This window comes from Cannabis sativa, chromosome 1 (genome assembly GCF_029168945.1).
Source record: "Cannabis sativa cultivar Pink pepper isolate KNU-18-1 chromosome 1, ASM2916894v1, whole genome shotgun sequence".
Taxonomy (NCBI): Eukaryota; Viridiplantae; Streptophyta; class Magnoliopsida; order Rosales; family Cannabaceae; genus Cannabis; species Cannabis sativa.
Window position 1 is genome coordinate 29468932 of NC_083601.1, and position 20533 is coordinate 29489464.

General features: G+C 30.8%; 2 protein-coding genes across 2 annotated transcripts; one reads left to right on the forward strand and one right to left on the reverse strand.

The window, feature by feature from the left end:
- Positions 1–6751: 6751 nt before the first annotated feature.
- LOC115708181 (acetylserotonin O-methyltransferase) lies at positions 6752–8439 on the forward strand. Its single transcript, XM_030636390.2, has 2 exons — positions 6752–7851; positions 7936–8439. Exons 1-2 carry the CDS (start codon positions 7024–7026, stop codon positions 8260–8262), a joined length of 1155 nt encoding a protein of 384 aa, XP_030492250.2. The 5' UTR covers positions 6752–7023; the 3' UTR covers positions 8263–8439.
- Positions 8440–10526: 2087 nt separating this feature from the next.
- LOC115706804 (RING-H2 finger protein ATL70-like) lies at positions 10527–11521 on the reverse strand. The gene has a single exon (XM_030634537.2). It carries the CDS (start codon positions 11324–11326, stop codon positions 10751–10753), a length of 576 nt encoding a protein of 191 aa, XP_030490397.1. The 5' UTR covers positions 11327–11521; the 3' UTR covers positions 10527–10750.
- Between the last annotated feature and the right edge of the window lie 9012 nt (positions 11522–20533).

Sequence of the window (20533 nt, forward strand, 5' to 3'; positions counted from 1 at the left end):
GTAATAAAATATTGATTTACGTGAATCAATACAACCAGTGAAGTACATTAGAATCTAATTGGTTAACTATATTTCCAGATGGTCAATTCATCTTAACAAAATATGTATGAATATAATTTTTTTTTTTTTTTAGTATCTTAAAGACACCTCATCACTTTGTATGAAGAATAAAGTGGTCTTAACTTTAGTTATTCTGATACTGCTTAACGATCCTGAAACAAATGTAATGCAAAGTCTTATTCAGACTCTTAGGCATACATTAGGCTTCTAAAATAGAAGCGAATGAATGTTCTTAATTTATTCTCACTCCAGATCATTTTTCAGATGCTGGTTCGAGTTGAATTTATCACACTTAAAGATAAAAGTTATATCTGATGAATAATACATAATTTTATTTAATCAGAGATGCTGTGGCTACTCTCTAATTAATTAAAATTATATATATTATTTATATTCCTTATCTCAAAATAATAATTTAAGATATGAATGATTTCAACTTATATAGAAAACTTTTATCATCATTTGCAAGTAACATATTGTCGACATATAAAACAAATATTACTCCCACTAACTTTTTGGTATATAATTATTTCCATAATTCTCTTTTCAAACCTAAAGGAAAAGATGATATAATACCAATTTGTGAGATGTTTGTTTTAATCTATAGGTAGACACTTTAAGCTTGCATACGTTCACCACTATTAGAGGAAAATCTCTATGGCAGTCTATATACCTTCTCCTCTAGTTCACTATTTGGAATTGATTAATGAATTAAAAACAAGCAACAAATGCCAAGGTCTATAATAGAATCTTTTATAAAAACAATTGAGAATGTAAATCTCCTTTGTTATTGATTCTTAGTTCAAAATGAACTTCTTAGCAATGAATATTCTTTTATATCTTTATGTTTCTCAATGTTGCCTAATGAATATTATTGGTGAAAAAACTTATGCTTAATTAATGTTCTCCACCCCATTAGGCAACTTTACTAAAGATAAACTTTATTGCTCTTTAAGATATTCATTTCTTCATTCATGTCATGTTGTACTACAACTTCAATTCTTTATCATCCTATAATTTAATTTGTGTCTCAAATTAATATTGTAGTTGAACTCTTATTGTACAAAATGTAATCACTAGAAAACATTGATCTTACTATTCTAATAAGTCATCTTAAGGATGGACCAACAAACTCTTAAAAGAGCAAATGGTTCAATATGCATGTTATTTTAGAAATTGTTAGCAATTACTAAATAACATAACTTATTAGAATTTTATCAATGACTTGTAGATTATTAATGATTAGTTATGAATTCTCAATAACCATTAATCTTAAGGGTTGTTGTGAATCATAATTAATCTAACACTTGAGGTGAAAATTTGAGAAAATATGAATGATCTTTCTCGGAAACTAGGTTCCTAGATTGATCACTCCCACTGATCAAGTCAATTCTTAATTCCACAATTCTAGTGTTGTGAGATGGATAATAAAATATGTAACCCTTAAACCTTATAGCTTTTCAAATGAAATATGCTCATTTATTGTTTAGGACCCAGATCTTTTCTTTGACAATTGTACTCTAATTATATATGGGTATTTATAAAATGTGTACATGTCATCAAGTCGGTTTTCAACCTTATCACAACTCAAAATATATTTGAGAAATAACTTTGGTTAGAACACGATTCGATATGTACACCCCATTGTTGAGTATCAATAGACAAAGATTTAGGAAAGATTGGAGTTTGCTATGTAGGCTCCACCCCATGTCCAAAAAATGCTTAGTTTCTTAAATCTGTTACACACTATAATTTAGGTGTACCAAGCATATGTATCGGGCAATGAACCCATGCTTTTAAAGAAACTTTACAAATAGACTGGGAGTTTATCCATACTCACGAATTTTAATGTAGTATTCTCCATTTTATATTTGATCTCACTATCTTAATATGCAAAATGCACCATTTCTCTACTTAAGATTTAAATGTCTTTGAAACATATAAATCTATACTTTTGTAGAAAAATTATTTATGTGAGTAATCGTTAAAAAGGAGATGCAAAATTTGAGTCCATGTCTTCAAAATTAATTGACTTGTATGATTTCTAATATGATAGAATTCTAGTATGCACCGATTTTGACTTGTTGGAATACATATTCTTAATGAAATTCACACAAGTACTAAATAAAGTTAGTAAAATCAAGTGTAATGAATATCCCCACCATTTACTAACATTTATTCTATTTATGGAGATATGTTCCATAATCTTTGGTGCTATAATGTAGAAGAATTCTTATTAATAACACATTTCTTATTGTCAGATTGAACTTGCATATCTTTATGAGTGACATCATTTGTAGTAAAGACCTCTAAATGTGTCTAAATCAAGTTTCAATAGAATCTTGGAACATAAAGGTCTTTGCCAATTTTAAAACAAAGCCACTACTATATTGCTTGTTCCTTAAACTTCTAAATGTGAGAACTTATCTTGTCTGTGGATAAGATTTGCTCACAGTTACTGACTTTCTTAGGTTTATTTGTAAACCTTGCAAGAAATTATGAATGTGGAATAACAATCTAAAATAATCCACTATGTGTTAATAATCACATTAACTATATTAAAATGAATTCATACACAATAAATTAAAATTTATTGGTGATAATAAAGTGTGATTTATTTTTCTTAATTATACAGTAAAAACTGTATATGCTAGATGAAGTTATCAGAATAAATTTTGAAAATTTCTACTGTTATGGAAGAAATTTTCTACTAGTATGGAAGAAATTTATGAATAGTGATGTAATAAAATTACATATATAGTTTTGAGGTTTAAATGAATCATGTTTTTACCAATGAATAAACATGCTTAAATATGAAATCTTATTAAACAAAAATTGCCCGTGGGCTAAATTTTTAATTTAATAAGATTAGATTTAGATGTAGATTATGATAGATTTACACAATTTATGAAAAACTTAAAGTTTAATATTTCTATCTTAATGAAAGGTATGAAACACTTAATTATTTATAAATGTTTCAAAATTTTATACTTTATGATAAAATTATTAAATTAAATCTACATAATTTCCTGTGGGATAAATTAAGAGAATTTAATTTAACATATTAATCATGTGAATATAATAAAATCACTGTAGGGTAAGATTATTATGTTCACATAATTCATGTCCATTATGTGATCTTAATCCACTTAATATATATAATTTTATATAATTAAGGATGCTGTGGCTACTCCCTAATTATTTAAAATTATGTGGTTCACTAGACACCAAAGTATAAACTGAAGATTAAAATTTTACTAAATCCAAAATTGCCTGTGGGCTAAATTTTAAATTTAATAAAATTAGATGAACTTTATGATAGATTTAATTAAACAATTAGTTTTGGAAAATGAAGGTTTATTATCTATCTTTAATTAAATTTGTGATAACACTATTAAATTAAATCCTCATAACTCCCTGTGGGGTAAATTAAGAGAACTTAATTTAACATATTATCCTAATTAATTATACAAATATAATAAAATCCCTGTGGGGTAAAATTATTATACCTATATAATTAATTACAAGTTATGTCCATTAAGGTGAATTTTAATTAATATATAATTTTATACAAATAAGGATGCTGTGGCTACTCCCTAATTATATAAAATTATATTTTCACTTTGACATTAGGTATTGGGCTCTACCTAAAAGTAATTTCGTTGTTAACATAATAAACAATCACTGAGATTAGTGCTCCTAGTGTGGTCGTCCGAAGATCATTAAAAACCGTTCTAGATACGAGCATTTGTCCCAAATTCATGTTTTCTTATGTCAAACCACAAAATTACTTACATTTTATTCATATTTTATTCATTTTAGGAAGTTTTATGAATATTTTATGAAGTTTTATGAAACTTAATGTGCTATATAAAATATTCAACCTATCTTAATGTTTGAATATTTCTAAATATATCTAGCACTATAAAAGGAATTTATGTATAGCATTTAAATCATACAAATCTAAATTAATTGCATTAAACATAAATTTGCCAAATAAATACAAATTAATACAATTATTGTATGATAATAAATTAAATGCTTAATTCCATAATATATAATTAATTATGCATTTATGACCATATAATATCTTAAATATTTATACTAATAATTAATTTGTATAAATAAGGTAATTATACAAATTAGTACAATTAATTATATGGAATGAATTAAATGCAAAATTAAAGACTATACTTAATGGCAGATTTTTTAAATTTTATTAATTTAAACAATAAATTACATAAATTTGGTAATAAATAATTAAATGCACAATTATACAAATTGCACAATTATTACATGCCTAAATAAATCATGTAATTAATTACCATATTAAAACAAATTTCCATTTTCAGTTTATACTAAATAACATATTAATTCTAAATATATGTATTAAATTAAAAATGGAAATTAATGAATGTAATTTATTGACTAAATTAACAATAGGAGAATAATTTATATTTCCAAATAAATAAAAAATATATAAAAAAAAATCGAAATTTTTTTTTTTCCCTTTTTTTTTTTTTTTTTTGAAAAATACACTGCCATAAACGACATAATAAAATTTCCTTAAACTTCCAAAAATCATGAAATCAATTCCAAATGAATCTAAATGCAAAAATTAAGACATTCATATAGATTTTATGCATCGAAAATACATAAAACAAAGACTTTAAAAATCACCAAAATTTTCTGAAAAATAATTTTGAGATTTCTTTGTTTTTTCAAAGTGGATTTTCATGCTTAGAACAATCTATATTAATATATGAATGTATTAATACATATACAATATATATATAAATATGTATACATATATATACAGAAAAATAAAAATACTGTATGTATATATATAAACATGAAATGTATATATGTATATATTTGTATATAGCATTTAGATATATAAATAATATATATATACAACATATATACGTAATGAAATGAAGAAAATATATATATATATATGTATATGAATATATATATATATGAACTGAATGAATAAACAAGTATATATGTATGAAAATATATATGTATATATATAATTGGGATTGAATGAATATGAATATATAAATATATACACAAACGAAAATAAATATATATATCAACACTGAATTAAATATATATATATATAAACACACTGTATATACGAATATAAATGTGCATATCTATATGAACATATAGATTATGAAATATTAATATAAAAGTATATATATAAATATGAAACTCAAACTAAAATCAAGGCAGAGATAAAAACTGCTCTGATACCAACTGTTAGATTTAATGGTATAAACTGAAATGTATATGTTTAAGTATTAAGTGCGGAATTAATCAAACATATATACACTATGAATAAGGATCGAAATACCTCCAGCCATTGAATCTTGAGCTTCAAACCCACATAAGCTTTGATTTGCAAAGGAAATTGACTACCATGGGTAATCGGGCTTCCTCGCTCTCTCAACTCTCTTTAGATGGAATTTGCTGTTATGAACAGAATGAGTGAGGAGCTCGGGGACCGAGACCCTATATTTATAGGTGAGATACTCCATCAGTATCTGCGCCACATTAATTGTCAGAATATTTTGACAATTAATTCAGGAAATCAAATCAGGTAATGAATATAGAAATCTGACCATATATAGAATATTACATAATTGATTTTGTCCAGATTTAATGAATATAAAATATTCATTTAACAGAAAATCAATTATTTATTTATTTCCTTAAATAGAAAATCATTTCCTTAATTAGAAAATAATTTCCATAAATAAAATATTCTAATAATTGCAGCATCACAATTAACTTTAAGAATACCGATATTCTATTTCATCCACTACTCAAAAGATACAATGATAGAAAATATTGCAGTAGGTTCATTCAATCTCGTATCTTGAGCACTCAACTATTGTGTATATAACTGCAATACTAACAACTCCTTTAATCGCAAAGAAATTGTTATTACTAACCAACATTGATATGATGACGAGTCATCGAAAAAATAAGAAGAATCAACAACAAAAAAAACAAAACAAAATTATGTTATACAGACAAACTAAAACACTCAAAACTATGTTACAGAGTTAAACTAAAACACTGAAAACTATGTCGTAGAGATAAAACTAAAACACTCAAAACTATGTGAAAACTAATCGCAGTAGGAAAAATCGAATTATAGTAGCAAAACATAACCCCGACCAAGCCGCACTTTAGCCCAAGAAAGGCGAGGGCTAGAGAAAAAAAACAACCTCTAATAGCTATCCATTTAGAAATCAGAAACCCTAATTTTTCTTTACCCTTTGGATATAAATAATGTTAGTTAAGAAAAACGGTGAATATTGAATCATTTATTACATATATGTATGCAAAACTTCATTACACCACATACAAAATTATCATGGCTAAATTGCAAGGAGGAGATCATCATGATAAACTAACATGTACCAAAGGAAGAGGAACGAGCAAGAATAGATATCTACAAATACTATGGTAAAGAATGGCTAAACGATGAAAAAGACTTTTTCTTTTATCAACCTCAAATATTTATAGAACTAAAACTAAACAACGAAGGTTCATAGATGGAGACAGGAGCTCCACCTTCTTAACAAAAATGAAACCAACAGAACTTAGGGAAGCTTCCTTAGTAGGCAATAAGAGTTACAATCTCTAGAAATATCCAATGGACGCAATTATATAAAGTAAAAAACTCATATCTGGATACAAAATCACGGGTGTGCCAAATTTTTTTCATGTATAATATATGATTTTCTGTGTTTACTATTAATATACTTGGAAATATTACTAAATGTAGTTTGAATATGAGGCATTAAGTCTAATTGTAGTCTTAATTAGTATATGTTTCTTATTCACTAGAAAAATAAAACCAATTAAGAAAAAAGGTGATTATTCAATCATTTATTATATATATGCATACAAAACTTCATTACACCACTCACCACATACAAAATTATCATGGCTAAAATGCAAGAAGGAGGAGATCATCATGATGAACTAACATGTAGAGCAAAGGAGGAAGATGAACAAGAAGAGGAACGAGCAAGAATAGATATCTACAAATATGTATTTGGGTTCGTAGAAATGGCTGTAGTGAAATGCGCCATTGAGCTGGGAATAGCTGACACCATCGAACGCCATGGGCGCCCCATGTCTCTCAAGGAGTTATCATCAGCCTTAGGCTGTACTCCTCATAACATTCACCGCATCATGAGATTCTTGGTGAACCGAAGAATATTCAAAGAGATCAAAAACGACATCGTTAATGATGAAGGAGCTGGTACTCTATACGTACAAACATCCCTCTCACGACTCCTCATCAAGTCCGGAGAAAGAAGCATGGCATCTTTTGTGTTGATGGAGAGCAGTAAGCCTATGCTGGCGCCGTGGCACTGCCTTAGCGCCCGTCTCAAGGCGGAAGTAATTGATAACTCTTTGACGCCATTTGAGGAGGCGAATGGCCAGGATTTATGGAGCTACACGGCAGCCAATCCTGAACACAGCCAGCTCTTGAATGAAGCAATGGCCTGTAATGCCAGGGTCACAGTGGCTGCAATATTAGACAGTTGTTTGGAGGTGTTTGATGGTGTTGGTAGCATAGTCGATGTTGGCGGTGGAAATGGAACCGCTATGCAGCTGTTGGTTAAGGGTTGTCCTTGGATTAAGGAAGGAATTCTTTTTGATCTTCCCCATGTTGTGTCTGTTGCGCTAAAATCTGATCGTGTTGTCCATGTTGGTGGTGACATGTTTGAGTCTGTTCCTAAAGCTGATGCTGCTTTTCTTATGGTACGTACTTATATACATATATATAGTATATAAAATTATTCAGTTTAGACTGATCAGTACTTAATATTGGATTTATATATGCAGTGGGTTCTTCATGACTGGGAAGACAAAGATTGTATTCAAATACTAAAGAATTGTAGGGAAGCTATTTCAGAGAAAGGGAAAGTGATAATCGTTGAATCTGTGATTGAAAATAACAAAGAGCAAAATAATGGTATGAAGAAAGATGAGTTGGAGTTTAAAGATGTGGGTTTGTTTCTTGATATGGTGATGATGGCTCATACCAACAAAGGCAAAGAGAGGACCTTGGATCAATGGGTGTACGTTCTTCACCAAGCAGGCTTCACTCGATACAACGTTAGATCTATTAAGGGTGCTATCTCTTCTCTTATTGAGGCTTTTCCAATATAATATATGATTCGGTTGTTTTAATAAATTATTAATCTCAATATTGTGGTCATGTTAAATGGCTTTTGTGTAATTTCTTATTTTGGGGATAATGGTCTTCATTATCTAAGTTATTTGGTTTAAGCTCTTTTGTTTATTTTATATATTTTTATCAATAAAGTATTCTGCTATTTTTATTTATTAACGACTCGCACTATGATTTTTAATTTGAAGCGTTTTTTCTTGTTTGTTATGTTGGTGTGCAAGAACAATAATAGACACATTATTGTTCATGTTCTTGCTAGGTGTGTCCCATCTTAGCTGTGGTTTTGTTTCCTTTTGGGAGGTGGATCTCCTTGTGATCACCAGGATTTTAAATCTTCTTTAATGAATTTGAGGTTTTCCAGAAAAAAAAAAACAAATAATAGACACATTATTGATGGTTAAGTTAAGATATGTCTATTTTGTGACAATTTTTTGAAAATGGGTGATGGATTTCAAACGGACTAAATGTGCAATATCATTATTAGGCTAACTCTATAACCAATACATGTCTAATATATTTAAGTTATCAATATCAAGAATCTAAATAATCCATTAATTTTATATAAGCTAGTCCCTAATTTTATATGAGCAGGGCCGGTCCTAAGGTATATGGGGCCTAAGGCAAAATTAAATTTTGGGACCCCTATATATAGTTTAACTATTATGAAAATGATAGTTTTAGTGCTTAGTGTAATGGTAAAATTTTTAAAAACTCTTGAGAGCTCCGAACTTCAATCCCTTATAACTACACATTAAATATTTTTAAACAAAACTAAAAAGTAAAGATTGAGAATTGATCCCATGATCTCTTAGTTTAAAGTAAAACCTTTTACCACTACACCAAATAATTATTGTTATATTTTCTTCTTATTTAATAACATAATTATGATTTTTACCTCCTGAACTTTGACATGTACCAAATGATGTCCCCTGAAATTTTAAGGTCGTTAAAAATGCCTCATGAACTATTGAGATTGTTGGATTTAAGGACTCAGACCTCGACCCGTTCTAGACCCTAACCCAAACCCAAACCAGGACCCCCGACCCAAACCCAGATTCCAAACTTGAAGCGAGTCTCGGACCCGGACCCTGACCCAGACCCAAACCTGGGCCCAGACCCCAAACCCCGACCCGAATCCTAGACTCGGACCTAAATCTCGCACACTAGACCCTGGACTCAAACTTGAAACATTGAACCCGTCCAAGGGCCTCGGTCCTAGCCCTGGGTTTTGAATCCAAGTCTAGGGTCTGGATTGGGGTCCAGGGTTGAGGTCCGGGTCCGGCTCCAGGTCTGGGTCTAGATCTGGAGTCCAAGTTCGGGTCTGGTGTCTCGGGTCGGGGTCTGGGTCCGAAGTTTAGGTCCGGGGTCTGGGGTTCGGTGTCCAAGTTTGGGTTTGGGTGCGGCTCCAAGTTTGTGTTTGGATCCGAGTTCGGGTCCGATGTTCGGATTTGGGATCGGGTCTAGGTTCGTGCCGAGATCTAGGTTCGGTCGGGTCCGATATAAAATAGGATCAAGTCATGGCATGGTGTAAAATATTGATATTTTTTAGTAAAAAAAAATCTAAAAATAGTTTTAAAAAACTTGTGCTAAGCACTATTAAATTTTTAAAATGACAAGATACTATTTTCTATTCTCTCACTTTTATAAACATAATTCTAAAAACTAAAAACTAAAAATTAAAACCAAAGCCAAACAACCTAAGTACTTTTAGAGCTATTTTTAAATTTTAAGTATTTATTTATTAACAAGAATCTAACAAATTAACTATTTATAAACTAATTGGTGAAAAAAATAACTATTTTTAAGTACATATAAACAAATTTTAAGTATTTATTAACAACAATAATCCAACAAATTAGCTAATTTTAAGTATGTGTGGTCATAATTAGTGGTTTCACACTTTTTCTGTGAAAGAGTTGGTCTTCATAATAAGTTCAAATCCTCCAATAAACCAAATAGTAAAAAAAAAGATAACTTATTAACTTCTATCCTTGAATTAATAGATATTTATGATCCCAATCCAATCAATTAACATATTTTTTTGTTTTTTTCTTCAATTTATAATAATTAATAATGCAATAAAGACCAAATGTAAGAGCGTAGCCGGCAGCTTGCTCTGTTGTCAACTACAGCAAATGGCAGCTGTATGAGTTTTTTGTTATGTTTGGCATTTTCCCATATTTTTATATTTCTATCCTAATTAATTAATTTTTCCCACGAAAAAATAATACAAAATGATAATAAATTTAATTGATCAAATTAATTCACCCCTGCATGTAATCATTCTGAACTAACCAACCAATTTCATATAATCCCATCTTAAAAAAGAACGGGATAATATAAATCTAACATCATCTACATAAAATTCTAGCAAAATGAATAAAAATAAAAAATAAAAAAAAAATATATTGAAGAAAGAAGAACAAAAAAAGAGGTCATGCCTTCGTAGATTATTATAAACAAATTTCAATCTCGACGGGAGGCCAAGGGAGCGACCTCGGCCAAGGGAGTGGTCAACGGAGTGGGAATGGGTGAGTTCCTACAAATAGGACACGTAGGATGCTGACGTAGCCAAGGGTCAACGCAGGTCAAATGAAAGAGATGACCGCAATCGGGCAACAACCGGAGCAAATCAGAGTCGTTATAATCGGCCAAGCATATAGAGCAACTAGAATCCGACGTAGTAGACGACTGGTGATGATTTCGACCGTTGGATCCCTTAATCGTGTGGACCTTAGTCTGATTGTACATAACCTTAGGAAAGCTCTCCAAAACAGCGTCGTCTAACCCTTGCTCGACCTGATGATTATGATTGTGATTATGATCTTGATCAAAGTCGTCGCTACTACTATTTGTGATAACCACGAGGGCTGCGGTCCTGTTTGGGGACCTGGATAAGCGAGTCCTTCGGGTGCAGAAGTAGGATAACAGGGTTACGATTATGATTACACTCAAAACTCCAACTGAGACTCCTATTCCGTATCTGAACCCGCCTAGATTTGGCGAAACGTCGTCGTCTGGGCTCAACGGGTTGTTGTTCATGATGGGGTAATCTTCTGCTATATGTGTTAGCTAGTACTCTTTATTATTTTTTATTTTTTATTCTCCGTTTTTTTATATATACTTCTTACTATTTTTGGGGTTTAAATGTTATGAATTGAGAGAAGTGAGGAAATTAAAGAGGTAAATATTTTATTACTTATTTTAATAATATTAACAATAACGGTGTGATATATAAAAAAGAAAATGTAAATTAAAATAATTATTTTATATTTTGTGAAATTGTCCGTGTGTCCCTCGTCGTATATAACTAGTTAATTACTAAATTAGTTATGAATGACTTTTTCCGTACTAATCATAATTTGAAAAGTAGTGAATAATTGTTAACATAATCATACCATTATTGTTATAAGTATTTGGCTAATGGCATTTCCTTAACGTAATGTACCTAGCTAGCCAATAGCTACTAATTAACTGCTAAATTGTAAATTGAAGATATAATAACTTACCTGTCAATGTCATCTCTAACGAAATGGTGTATTTTTTTAACAAACTTGCCTTGTTTGGTTTCTTTCATATTTTTATGCACCCAACCCAAGGTCAACTCAACAGATAAATAGAGTAATAAAACCCCTATATATTAATAAATAAGTTATAGAAAAACGAAAAATTCTCAAATTTATCATCAAAATAATAACTTCCATAATACCCGTCATTGATTTCACTAATTTCAAACGTTTTATATTTATTATTATATGGACACATGTTATCTTTAAGATAAAAACAAAAAGCATGAATCACATTGCATGTAATGATATTCCTTTTCCAAGTTTCATCTTCTATTTCATTTTTTCTTTTTTCTTTTTGGTGTTGAAATGGCGTTTTAGTATTACTTTTTTTTTAATATTTATTTTCGACTGAAATTCTGCTTCACTGTATCCTCCTTATTATGTCAGAGTTCTATATAGCTAGAGAAAGAGATAAAACCATGACAAATTAAAGTAAAATCATTTCTAATATTTATGTTTTTGATTGCAATTATATCACTCCGCCGAAAAAAACAAATAACTTATATATCATCAATATAAATAAAAATAATAGTGAAACGAATGCAATCAAGTGCAATAGAACAAAGTTGTTTTAGTAAGTCAGACATTTTTATTATTATGTAATACAATATCAGAATAATAAACGTTTTGCATACGGTGGATGAGTTGTTTGTGTATGTAGTTTCCGTTTTTCATTTTTTCCCCCTTTAAATGTTTTTTTTATTAAAAAATAAATAATAAATCTCTTTTCCTTATATGTTTTACAGAAAAAAAAAAAAAAAAGGAAACGATGTTAGATAAATTAACAATTAACCCAAGATCTATTTCTATATAACATAGAACACAATAATAAGATATAATAATTAGGTATGTGTACCTGATTGATCCATAGCAATTATCTCTGATTGATCCACAGCAGTTACTCCAATTCGATAGTGCAATACTATCAACTAAGTCTTCCTCCCTAGATCTCTAAATCAGAAGCAGTTTATTTTATCTGATTATCAAAAGGTATACCATTGTGATGAGACAATATGTATTTATAGAGTTAGGGAGGGGACTTAGCTACACAACCCTAGTTGGGTTGGGCCTGCTCATCAAAGGCTTCAGTCAACTAGAAAAGCCCACACTTCTGCTTCACCTAGACTTTACACACAGATGCTAAGCCCATTAACAATTGATCACCAACAACATGGGCTAACACAGCAAAGAACTATCCAATCAACCCAAGTTTTAATAAAACCAATAAAATTTAATGTAAGCCCAAATAAAAGCCTAACATTCTCCCACTTGGGCTACATTGATTTTAATACATATATATTATATATCAAAATAATTTTATTTGAAAACGACTCATGGGTTGAACAACAGGAAAACATTTGTGGCCACTTTAAAAAATGATAGTTCTCTGATAGCATCTCAACATACCGGTCCAATTTAACCTTTGATAATGAACTACGACAGTCATATTGCTTTTAACTCAACAAAAGACATTCATAATCACAAATACCAAAGTATTAAATCGACATGGTCAATAAGTCTAGTAGTGTGGTAAGGAATTATGTTCAACATGTGATCAATTTAAAATAACATAATATCCTTATCAGTCCTCAATTTCACTGATACCGTGATGCTTAATAAATAAGCCAGTGAAATTAAACATACACCACTTAAAATAAGTAAGTGTCACTAAATATGCTTAAAGAATTAAGCCAACAACATATCATTGTCTTTTAGTAAATATACTTAAAATACAATGATCACAACAAGATATGAACTACATGCTTTCAATTCAATTATTCTCGAGAATATAACAAAGCCTAACTGAAAGCATAAACATCCAATAATCAAAAAGGTATTGGCCCACAAAGTAGTTCATAACATCAACAAGTAAATTACATATAAATGTAATCTCAAAAGATAAAGCAAGAAACTCCCACTAACCCAAAGGAGCAAAAGATTATAAAATGCCTATATCAAAAAACATGTTTATCAAACAATATGGCACTTAATCCTTTGGTTAGAGGATCTGCAAACATCAACTTGGTCTTACAATATTCTATCACAATGTCTCCTTTCTTAACCAAGTCTTTAATAGTGAGATACTTTATTTCCTTAATTTTGGAAGCACTACTAATCTCATTATTCTTTGAAAAGAAAACAACAATACTATTATCACAATAGATTAGTATAGGAGAGGAAATAGGATCAACTAGTCGTATCTCTAAAATCAAATTCTTTAACCATAAAGCTTGCAAAGATGCCCCATAACATGCAACAAATTTAACATACATAGTAGATGATACGATTAAAGTCTATTTAACATTTTTTCAAGAAATAGCAGCACCAACAAAAGTGAAAATACAAATTTAAGTTGACTTTAAATCATCTACATAACCACCAAAATCTGAATCTGAATAACCAACAACTTAAAGATTGTTGACATGCTTATACACAAGCATAAAACTCTTCGTTCTATGCAAATATCTCAAAACTTTCTTGGCTGCAACCCAATGATCAAGGCCAGGATCAGATAAATATCTCCCAAGAACATTGACTACGAAAGCTATGTCAGGTCGAGTGCAAACCTGAGCATACATCAAACTCCCTACTACACTTGCATAAGGGATGTTCTTCATTGCTCCTCTTTCCAAGTCGTTCTTAGGACATTGCTGCTTAGTGAACTTGTCCCCTTTCAGAATAGGAACAGAACCAGCTTTACACAAATCCATGTTGAACCTTTTGAGCACACGATTAATGTAAGCTTCTTGAGATAAGCCAAGAACTTTTCGATTCCTGTCACGATGGATCTCAATCCCCAAAACATAGGATGCCTCTCCAAGATCTTTCATATCAAAATTGGAAGACAGAAAATTTTTGGTCTCATTTAGTAATGACAAATCACTGCTGGCAAGTAAAATATCATCTACATAAAGAACAAGAAAAATATGATGTCTCCCACTGATCTTCATATAAATACACTAGTCAAACTTGTTCTCGATGAAACCCAACAGTGACACAACCTTATCAAACTTCAAGTGCCACTGGTGAGATGCCTGTTTGAGACCATAAATAGATCATTTCAATTTGCAAAACAAATTGTCATTTCCATTTTCCTCGAAGCCTTCAGATTGAGACATAAAAAATTTGCTCACTCAATTCTCCATTCAGAACAATAGTTTTAACATCCATTTGATGCAACTCTAAATCAAAATGCGCAACTAAGGCCATAATAATTCTGAATGAATCTTTAGTGGAAACAGGTGAGAAAGTTTCAGTGTAATCAATACCTTCTCTTTGAGTAAAGCCTTTAGCCACTAAACGCGCTTTAAACCTTTCAATCTGTCCCTTTTTATCCCTTTTAGCCTTTAAAATCCACTTACAACCTATTGGTTTAAAACCATCAGCTAATAAAACTAGCTCCCATACACCATTTTTCTTCATGGAGTCGATCTCATCATCCGTAGCTTCTATCTATTTTGAAGAATGTGAACTATTAAGTGCTTCACTAAAAGTAAGAGGTTCCACAAAATGACCAAGATCACATTCACCTTCTCCAAGGTAAATAGAATTATCATCACACCTTATTGACATCTTTTGTCTTTGAGATCTCCATATAGGAGGTACTTCTGGAATAACCTCTATTTATTGACCATCATTTTGAATGACATATTCCACAATTAGATTTCTCTGATAACAAGACCCTCATCAACAACAAAATCTTCTTCAATAATAGGTTCCTCATCAATAATAGGACCCTCGTCATCTTAGATATTAGAAGCAATATATTCATCAGTAATGGGAGTGATATCAACTAGAGTAAGAATAAGACTGCTATTATTATCATCTCTTGAAAAAGACATAGGAATAAAAATTCCTTTAGATGACTCCCCCATTTCAAGAGATGTTGAAGGAATTTTTTCAGCAACATCAAATTCCAGAAATTTAGCAGTCTGAGATTCAACAATTCGCGTACCACGAGTGGGACAGTAAAAGCGATAGCCTTTTGAGCGCATTGGATAACCAATGAAATAACAGCGATTTGTTCTCGGATCTAACTTTTTCAAATTAGGATCATAAATCTTTACTTTAGCTGGACAACCCCATACACAAAGATGATTAAGACTAGGCTTCCTCTCAATCCACAACTCAAAAGGATTTTGGAAACAGATTTACTGGGAACATGATTTAAAATATAAGTTGCAGTCATAAGTGCTTCACCCCATAAAAACTCTGGAAGACTTGTTCTACTCATCATGCTTCTCACCATATCCATGAGAGTGCGATTTCTCCTTTCAGCAATGCTATTTTGCTCAGGTGAACCAGGCATAGTGTATTGAGCAACTATACCATTTTCTTGTAAGTACTCTGCAAAAGGCCCCATGTGTTGTCCAGATTCTGTATAACGACCATAATATTCTCCTCCACGATCAGAATGAACAACTTTGATGACTCTTCCTAATTGTTTCTCAACCTCATTTCGAAAAATTTTGAGTTTATCAAGGGCGTCAGATTTTTCTTTAATTAAATAGGTGAATCCATAACGAGAAAAATCATTGATAAAAGTGATAAAATATTTGTTTCTGCACAACGTGGTGGAATAAGGACCACTGATGTCTGTGTGGATAATTTCCAATAAAGATTGACTGCGGTTTGCAGTCTTCTTTCTTGTTTTAGTCAATTTTCCACGAGTACAATCAACACAAGTATCCCAATCAGAAGCATCAAGAGGAGGAAGTATTTCAGATTTAATCAAACGATCAACCCTTTCTCTGGAAATATGACCCAATCTTTTGTGCCATAACAATAAGGATGTTTCCTTAATATGAGGTCTTTTACCCACAGTATTCACAACATTGAAAAAGGAAGCTAAGGAAGTCAATGATAATTTGAAAGAATATCAGAGTAAAAACAGTTTCCAATTATTCGGAGTTAAACATAATGTTAACACTATAATTGGGAAAACGAAAAGAAAATCATTGTTTAACTAAAAGCGGAAGCGAAACTGAATTACTTTAAAAGTAGGAATCAATAAAGTACTGTTCAAAACAATCTGAACACTAAACGGTAATTCAAGAATTAATGTGCCAACATAAAGAACGTCAACTCCTATATAAGTGTCCACTGTAAGCATTGACTCCCTCTCACTTGGCTTTCTGAGATCTATTAGCCCCTGGTTGTGGTTGCTTCTTTTCATATTTTCTTTATCCTTTGTTGGGCTTGAGTTGAGAAACAAAGTGAGAAGACTCATTCTTCTCATTCTATTAGCTTGCGTGTTTCAGCTACACACTGAGAAATAAGGTCACTAACACTCCATGCTTTATTATAAGTGTTTAGGCAGTCTTGATAAAGCTAAAAGAGGTAGCGAGTTCATGAAGAACTTAAAAAAAAAGGTGTAAAAGCCGGGAAGAGGAATATTATGTTCTTTCAACTCGGACTGAACATGAATAATTTTTAGAATAAAACCTCGCACTCCTTTGATTTTTCATACTTAATGGTTGTCATTTCATCCATAAGATGTCCAACTTTAGCGATTTCACTAGTGTGAAATAGTTTTTCTACTACTTTGAAAAACTCATTAGTATTTGAGGTGTTTGGCAAACCATCAAAAGAATGTTATGGAATTGAACTTTCATAGCAATGAGACTAAGATGATTTGAATTTTTCCAATGTGCATGAAGAATTTTTTGGGCAACAATTCTGATATTAGAATAAGATCGACAGATTTTTCTTCTCGAAAGCATAAGTCCAAATTTATTATGCCTAAAGCAATTTTCACATTTCGTTTCCATGTCTTAAAGTTGAAGCATTCAGAATTCAGATGAAAACGTTATTGTTGTTCGCAGAAAGGAGACCAAAAAAAAAAATCCAAAAATTAAAACTTGAATAAGCAATATGAGCAATGCATTAGAAAATATTGTAGAGTCAACTGGTCATTATAAACTCCCCTTTGGGGTGAGAATATAACACACACACGATCTACCTTCATGAAGTTAACAACAAAGAAAAAATACATATCATTTAAGAATTTTATTACCTTTGGGCAAATAAATTTCTTAAAAATATGTATTAATTCAAGCAAAAAACTAATAATAAATTTATATATTTAAATTATTACCTTTGGGCAAATAATTAAAATATATACATTTAATATTAACTCACTTCATGGAATGTGAACTAATATATGTAAATACTACCTTTGGGCAAGTAATTACACATATAGTCAACCAAAAGATATAATATTTTCTTCAACATGTGAAATTTGGTGATAAAATAGTCATTGAAAATTAATAATTTTCAACCAAATTTCCAAAAGAGATATATAATTGCTTTTATTATATTGATAATCAAAAAATAAAGTGTCCACCATAACACGTTATTTTTGTATCAAACAATCAAGTTTTATAACTTTAGAACAACAAATAATTAAAAGATGTGAATATAAGAAAATTGGTGGAGACTACATAGTCAAGATAAATTAAACAAGAGAGTGACTATGTCTTATGGAACGAGAAGAAACCCAAAAAATTTTCTATGATTTACGGATTTTGAAAAATCATCAAAAATTATTTTTAATAATTTTTTAACTACATAATTATCATTAAAATAATAATAATTATTAAAAGGAGTCAAAAAATTAATTAAAAATCATAGAAAAATCCGAAATTTAATTTTAAGCACGATGGAAAAAAAAACGTCGAAAAACGACACTCCAGGAGGCCTCACGCGCCCCCACGCGCCTCCTGCGCGAGTGGGCGTTGCTGCTGGGATGGTCTTCTTCAACCTCCAGCGGGTCACGCGACCCGGTCGGATCCAGTCGGGTCTGTCCAGTTTTCCGGCCAAAAACTTGCGATTTTTGATGGGTTTTGTTTGGGACGAAGTTTCTTATCAATCTATGGTATTAATTTCGGATGTAAAGGACAAAAAAAAGGTGTCAATTGGATTGAACACAATCCGAAAACTAAGAACAAATAAAAGAGCCCGATTTGGCTATGTGTGTCATCCAATTCGAAAAATCAAACTTGTAGAAACATTTTAAATCAATTGGTAATGAGATTTGCACCATCAATTTTAATGTAGAAACAATTGAATCAAAAATCCCAAATTGAATTTCATAAAGAAAAAATACATAAACCCTAAAAAATTAATCTTAAAATTCTCCTAATTTACTCAATGATTTTATGCAAGTAATATATCAAAAGAAGGAGAATTTAATGAGGAATAAAACCCCTAAACTTTTAAGATCGAAAAATAAAAAATTCAACATAAAATAATAACGAAATTAATATGTAATTGGAAAAAAATAACATATACATATTAATTGTTATAAAAATTATAGGTTCTAAATCATATACAATAGGCAATCTGATACCACATGTTAGATAAATTAACAATTAACCCAAGATCTATTTGTATATAACATAGAACACAATAATAAGATATAATAATTAGGTATGTGTACCTGATTGATCCATAGCAATTATCTCTGATTGATCCACAGCAGTTACTCCAATTCGATAGTGCAATACTATCAACTAAGTCTTCCTCCCTAGATCTCTAAATCAGAAGCAGTTTATTTTATCTGATTATCAAAAGGTATACCATTGTGATGAGACAATATGTATTTATAGAGTTAGGGAGGGGACTTAGCTACACAACCCTAGTTGGGCTGGGCCTGCTCATCAAAGGCTTCAGTCAACTAGAAAAGCTCACACTTCTGCTTCACCTAGACTTTACACACAGATGCTAAGCCCATTAACAATTGATCACCAACAACATGGGCTAACACAGCAAAGAACTATCCAATCAACCCAAGTTTTAATAAAACTAATAAAATTTAATGTAAGCCCAAATAAAAGCCTAACAAACGACTCTTCTTGTTTTGTTACCTTTCTATGTATTAGATTCAGTACCGCTAGCTAGCTTCTTATTTTCTTCTTGAATTTTCTTATATATATATGATGTTTGACTTTTGAGCTATCTAGAGATGAAAAATATGTACATGTATGTGGTGACATAATGTATTAAGGAAAAAGACAACATTTGAAAACATATTTTTGACCAATTGAAGATGTGATGGTTTCTATTTCCTCTCTCTCAAAAAAGAAAAATAGAGAGAGAATATAAGTTATTATTAGCAAATTACTTCATTATATTTAAGAGTTGAAGAAAAAGCAAAGGTTGATTTTCCATTTTCATTTTTGTGATTAAACAAAAGCTGGTTTTGGTTGCCAGAACATAGGCGAAGTATTAATATATGTGAATAATGATTCTTAAAGGATGTTAGGTAATAATGAGTCATCAATTATATAAATTATTACGTAGTCGTTACAGAACTGTACTCGTACTGTTATCCATACTCCACAATTATTACTGTTACAATGCTATCAAGGATCAACTGCTATAATTTTATTAGTCTACACTCTACTCACTACTCTACAAACACTACAACAATAATACCACATAGGCACGTCCAATAATGGCACAACCAAAAGTGGTGCCAATCTCATTGTTTATATTGGCCCGACACATAGGATGTCGTGCCATTTTTTATTTTTTTATTTTTTTGCAAGTTGGCGCGACAGTAGGTGCAATTGGCACCAAAATGTCGTGCCAAAGTTAATTTGAAAACCTGGTCAAGGCGGGAAATTTCCCTCCCAAGAAAGTTGGCACGACATGGTCGTGCCATTTCGCGTGCCAT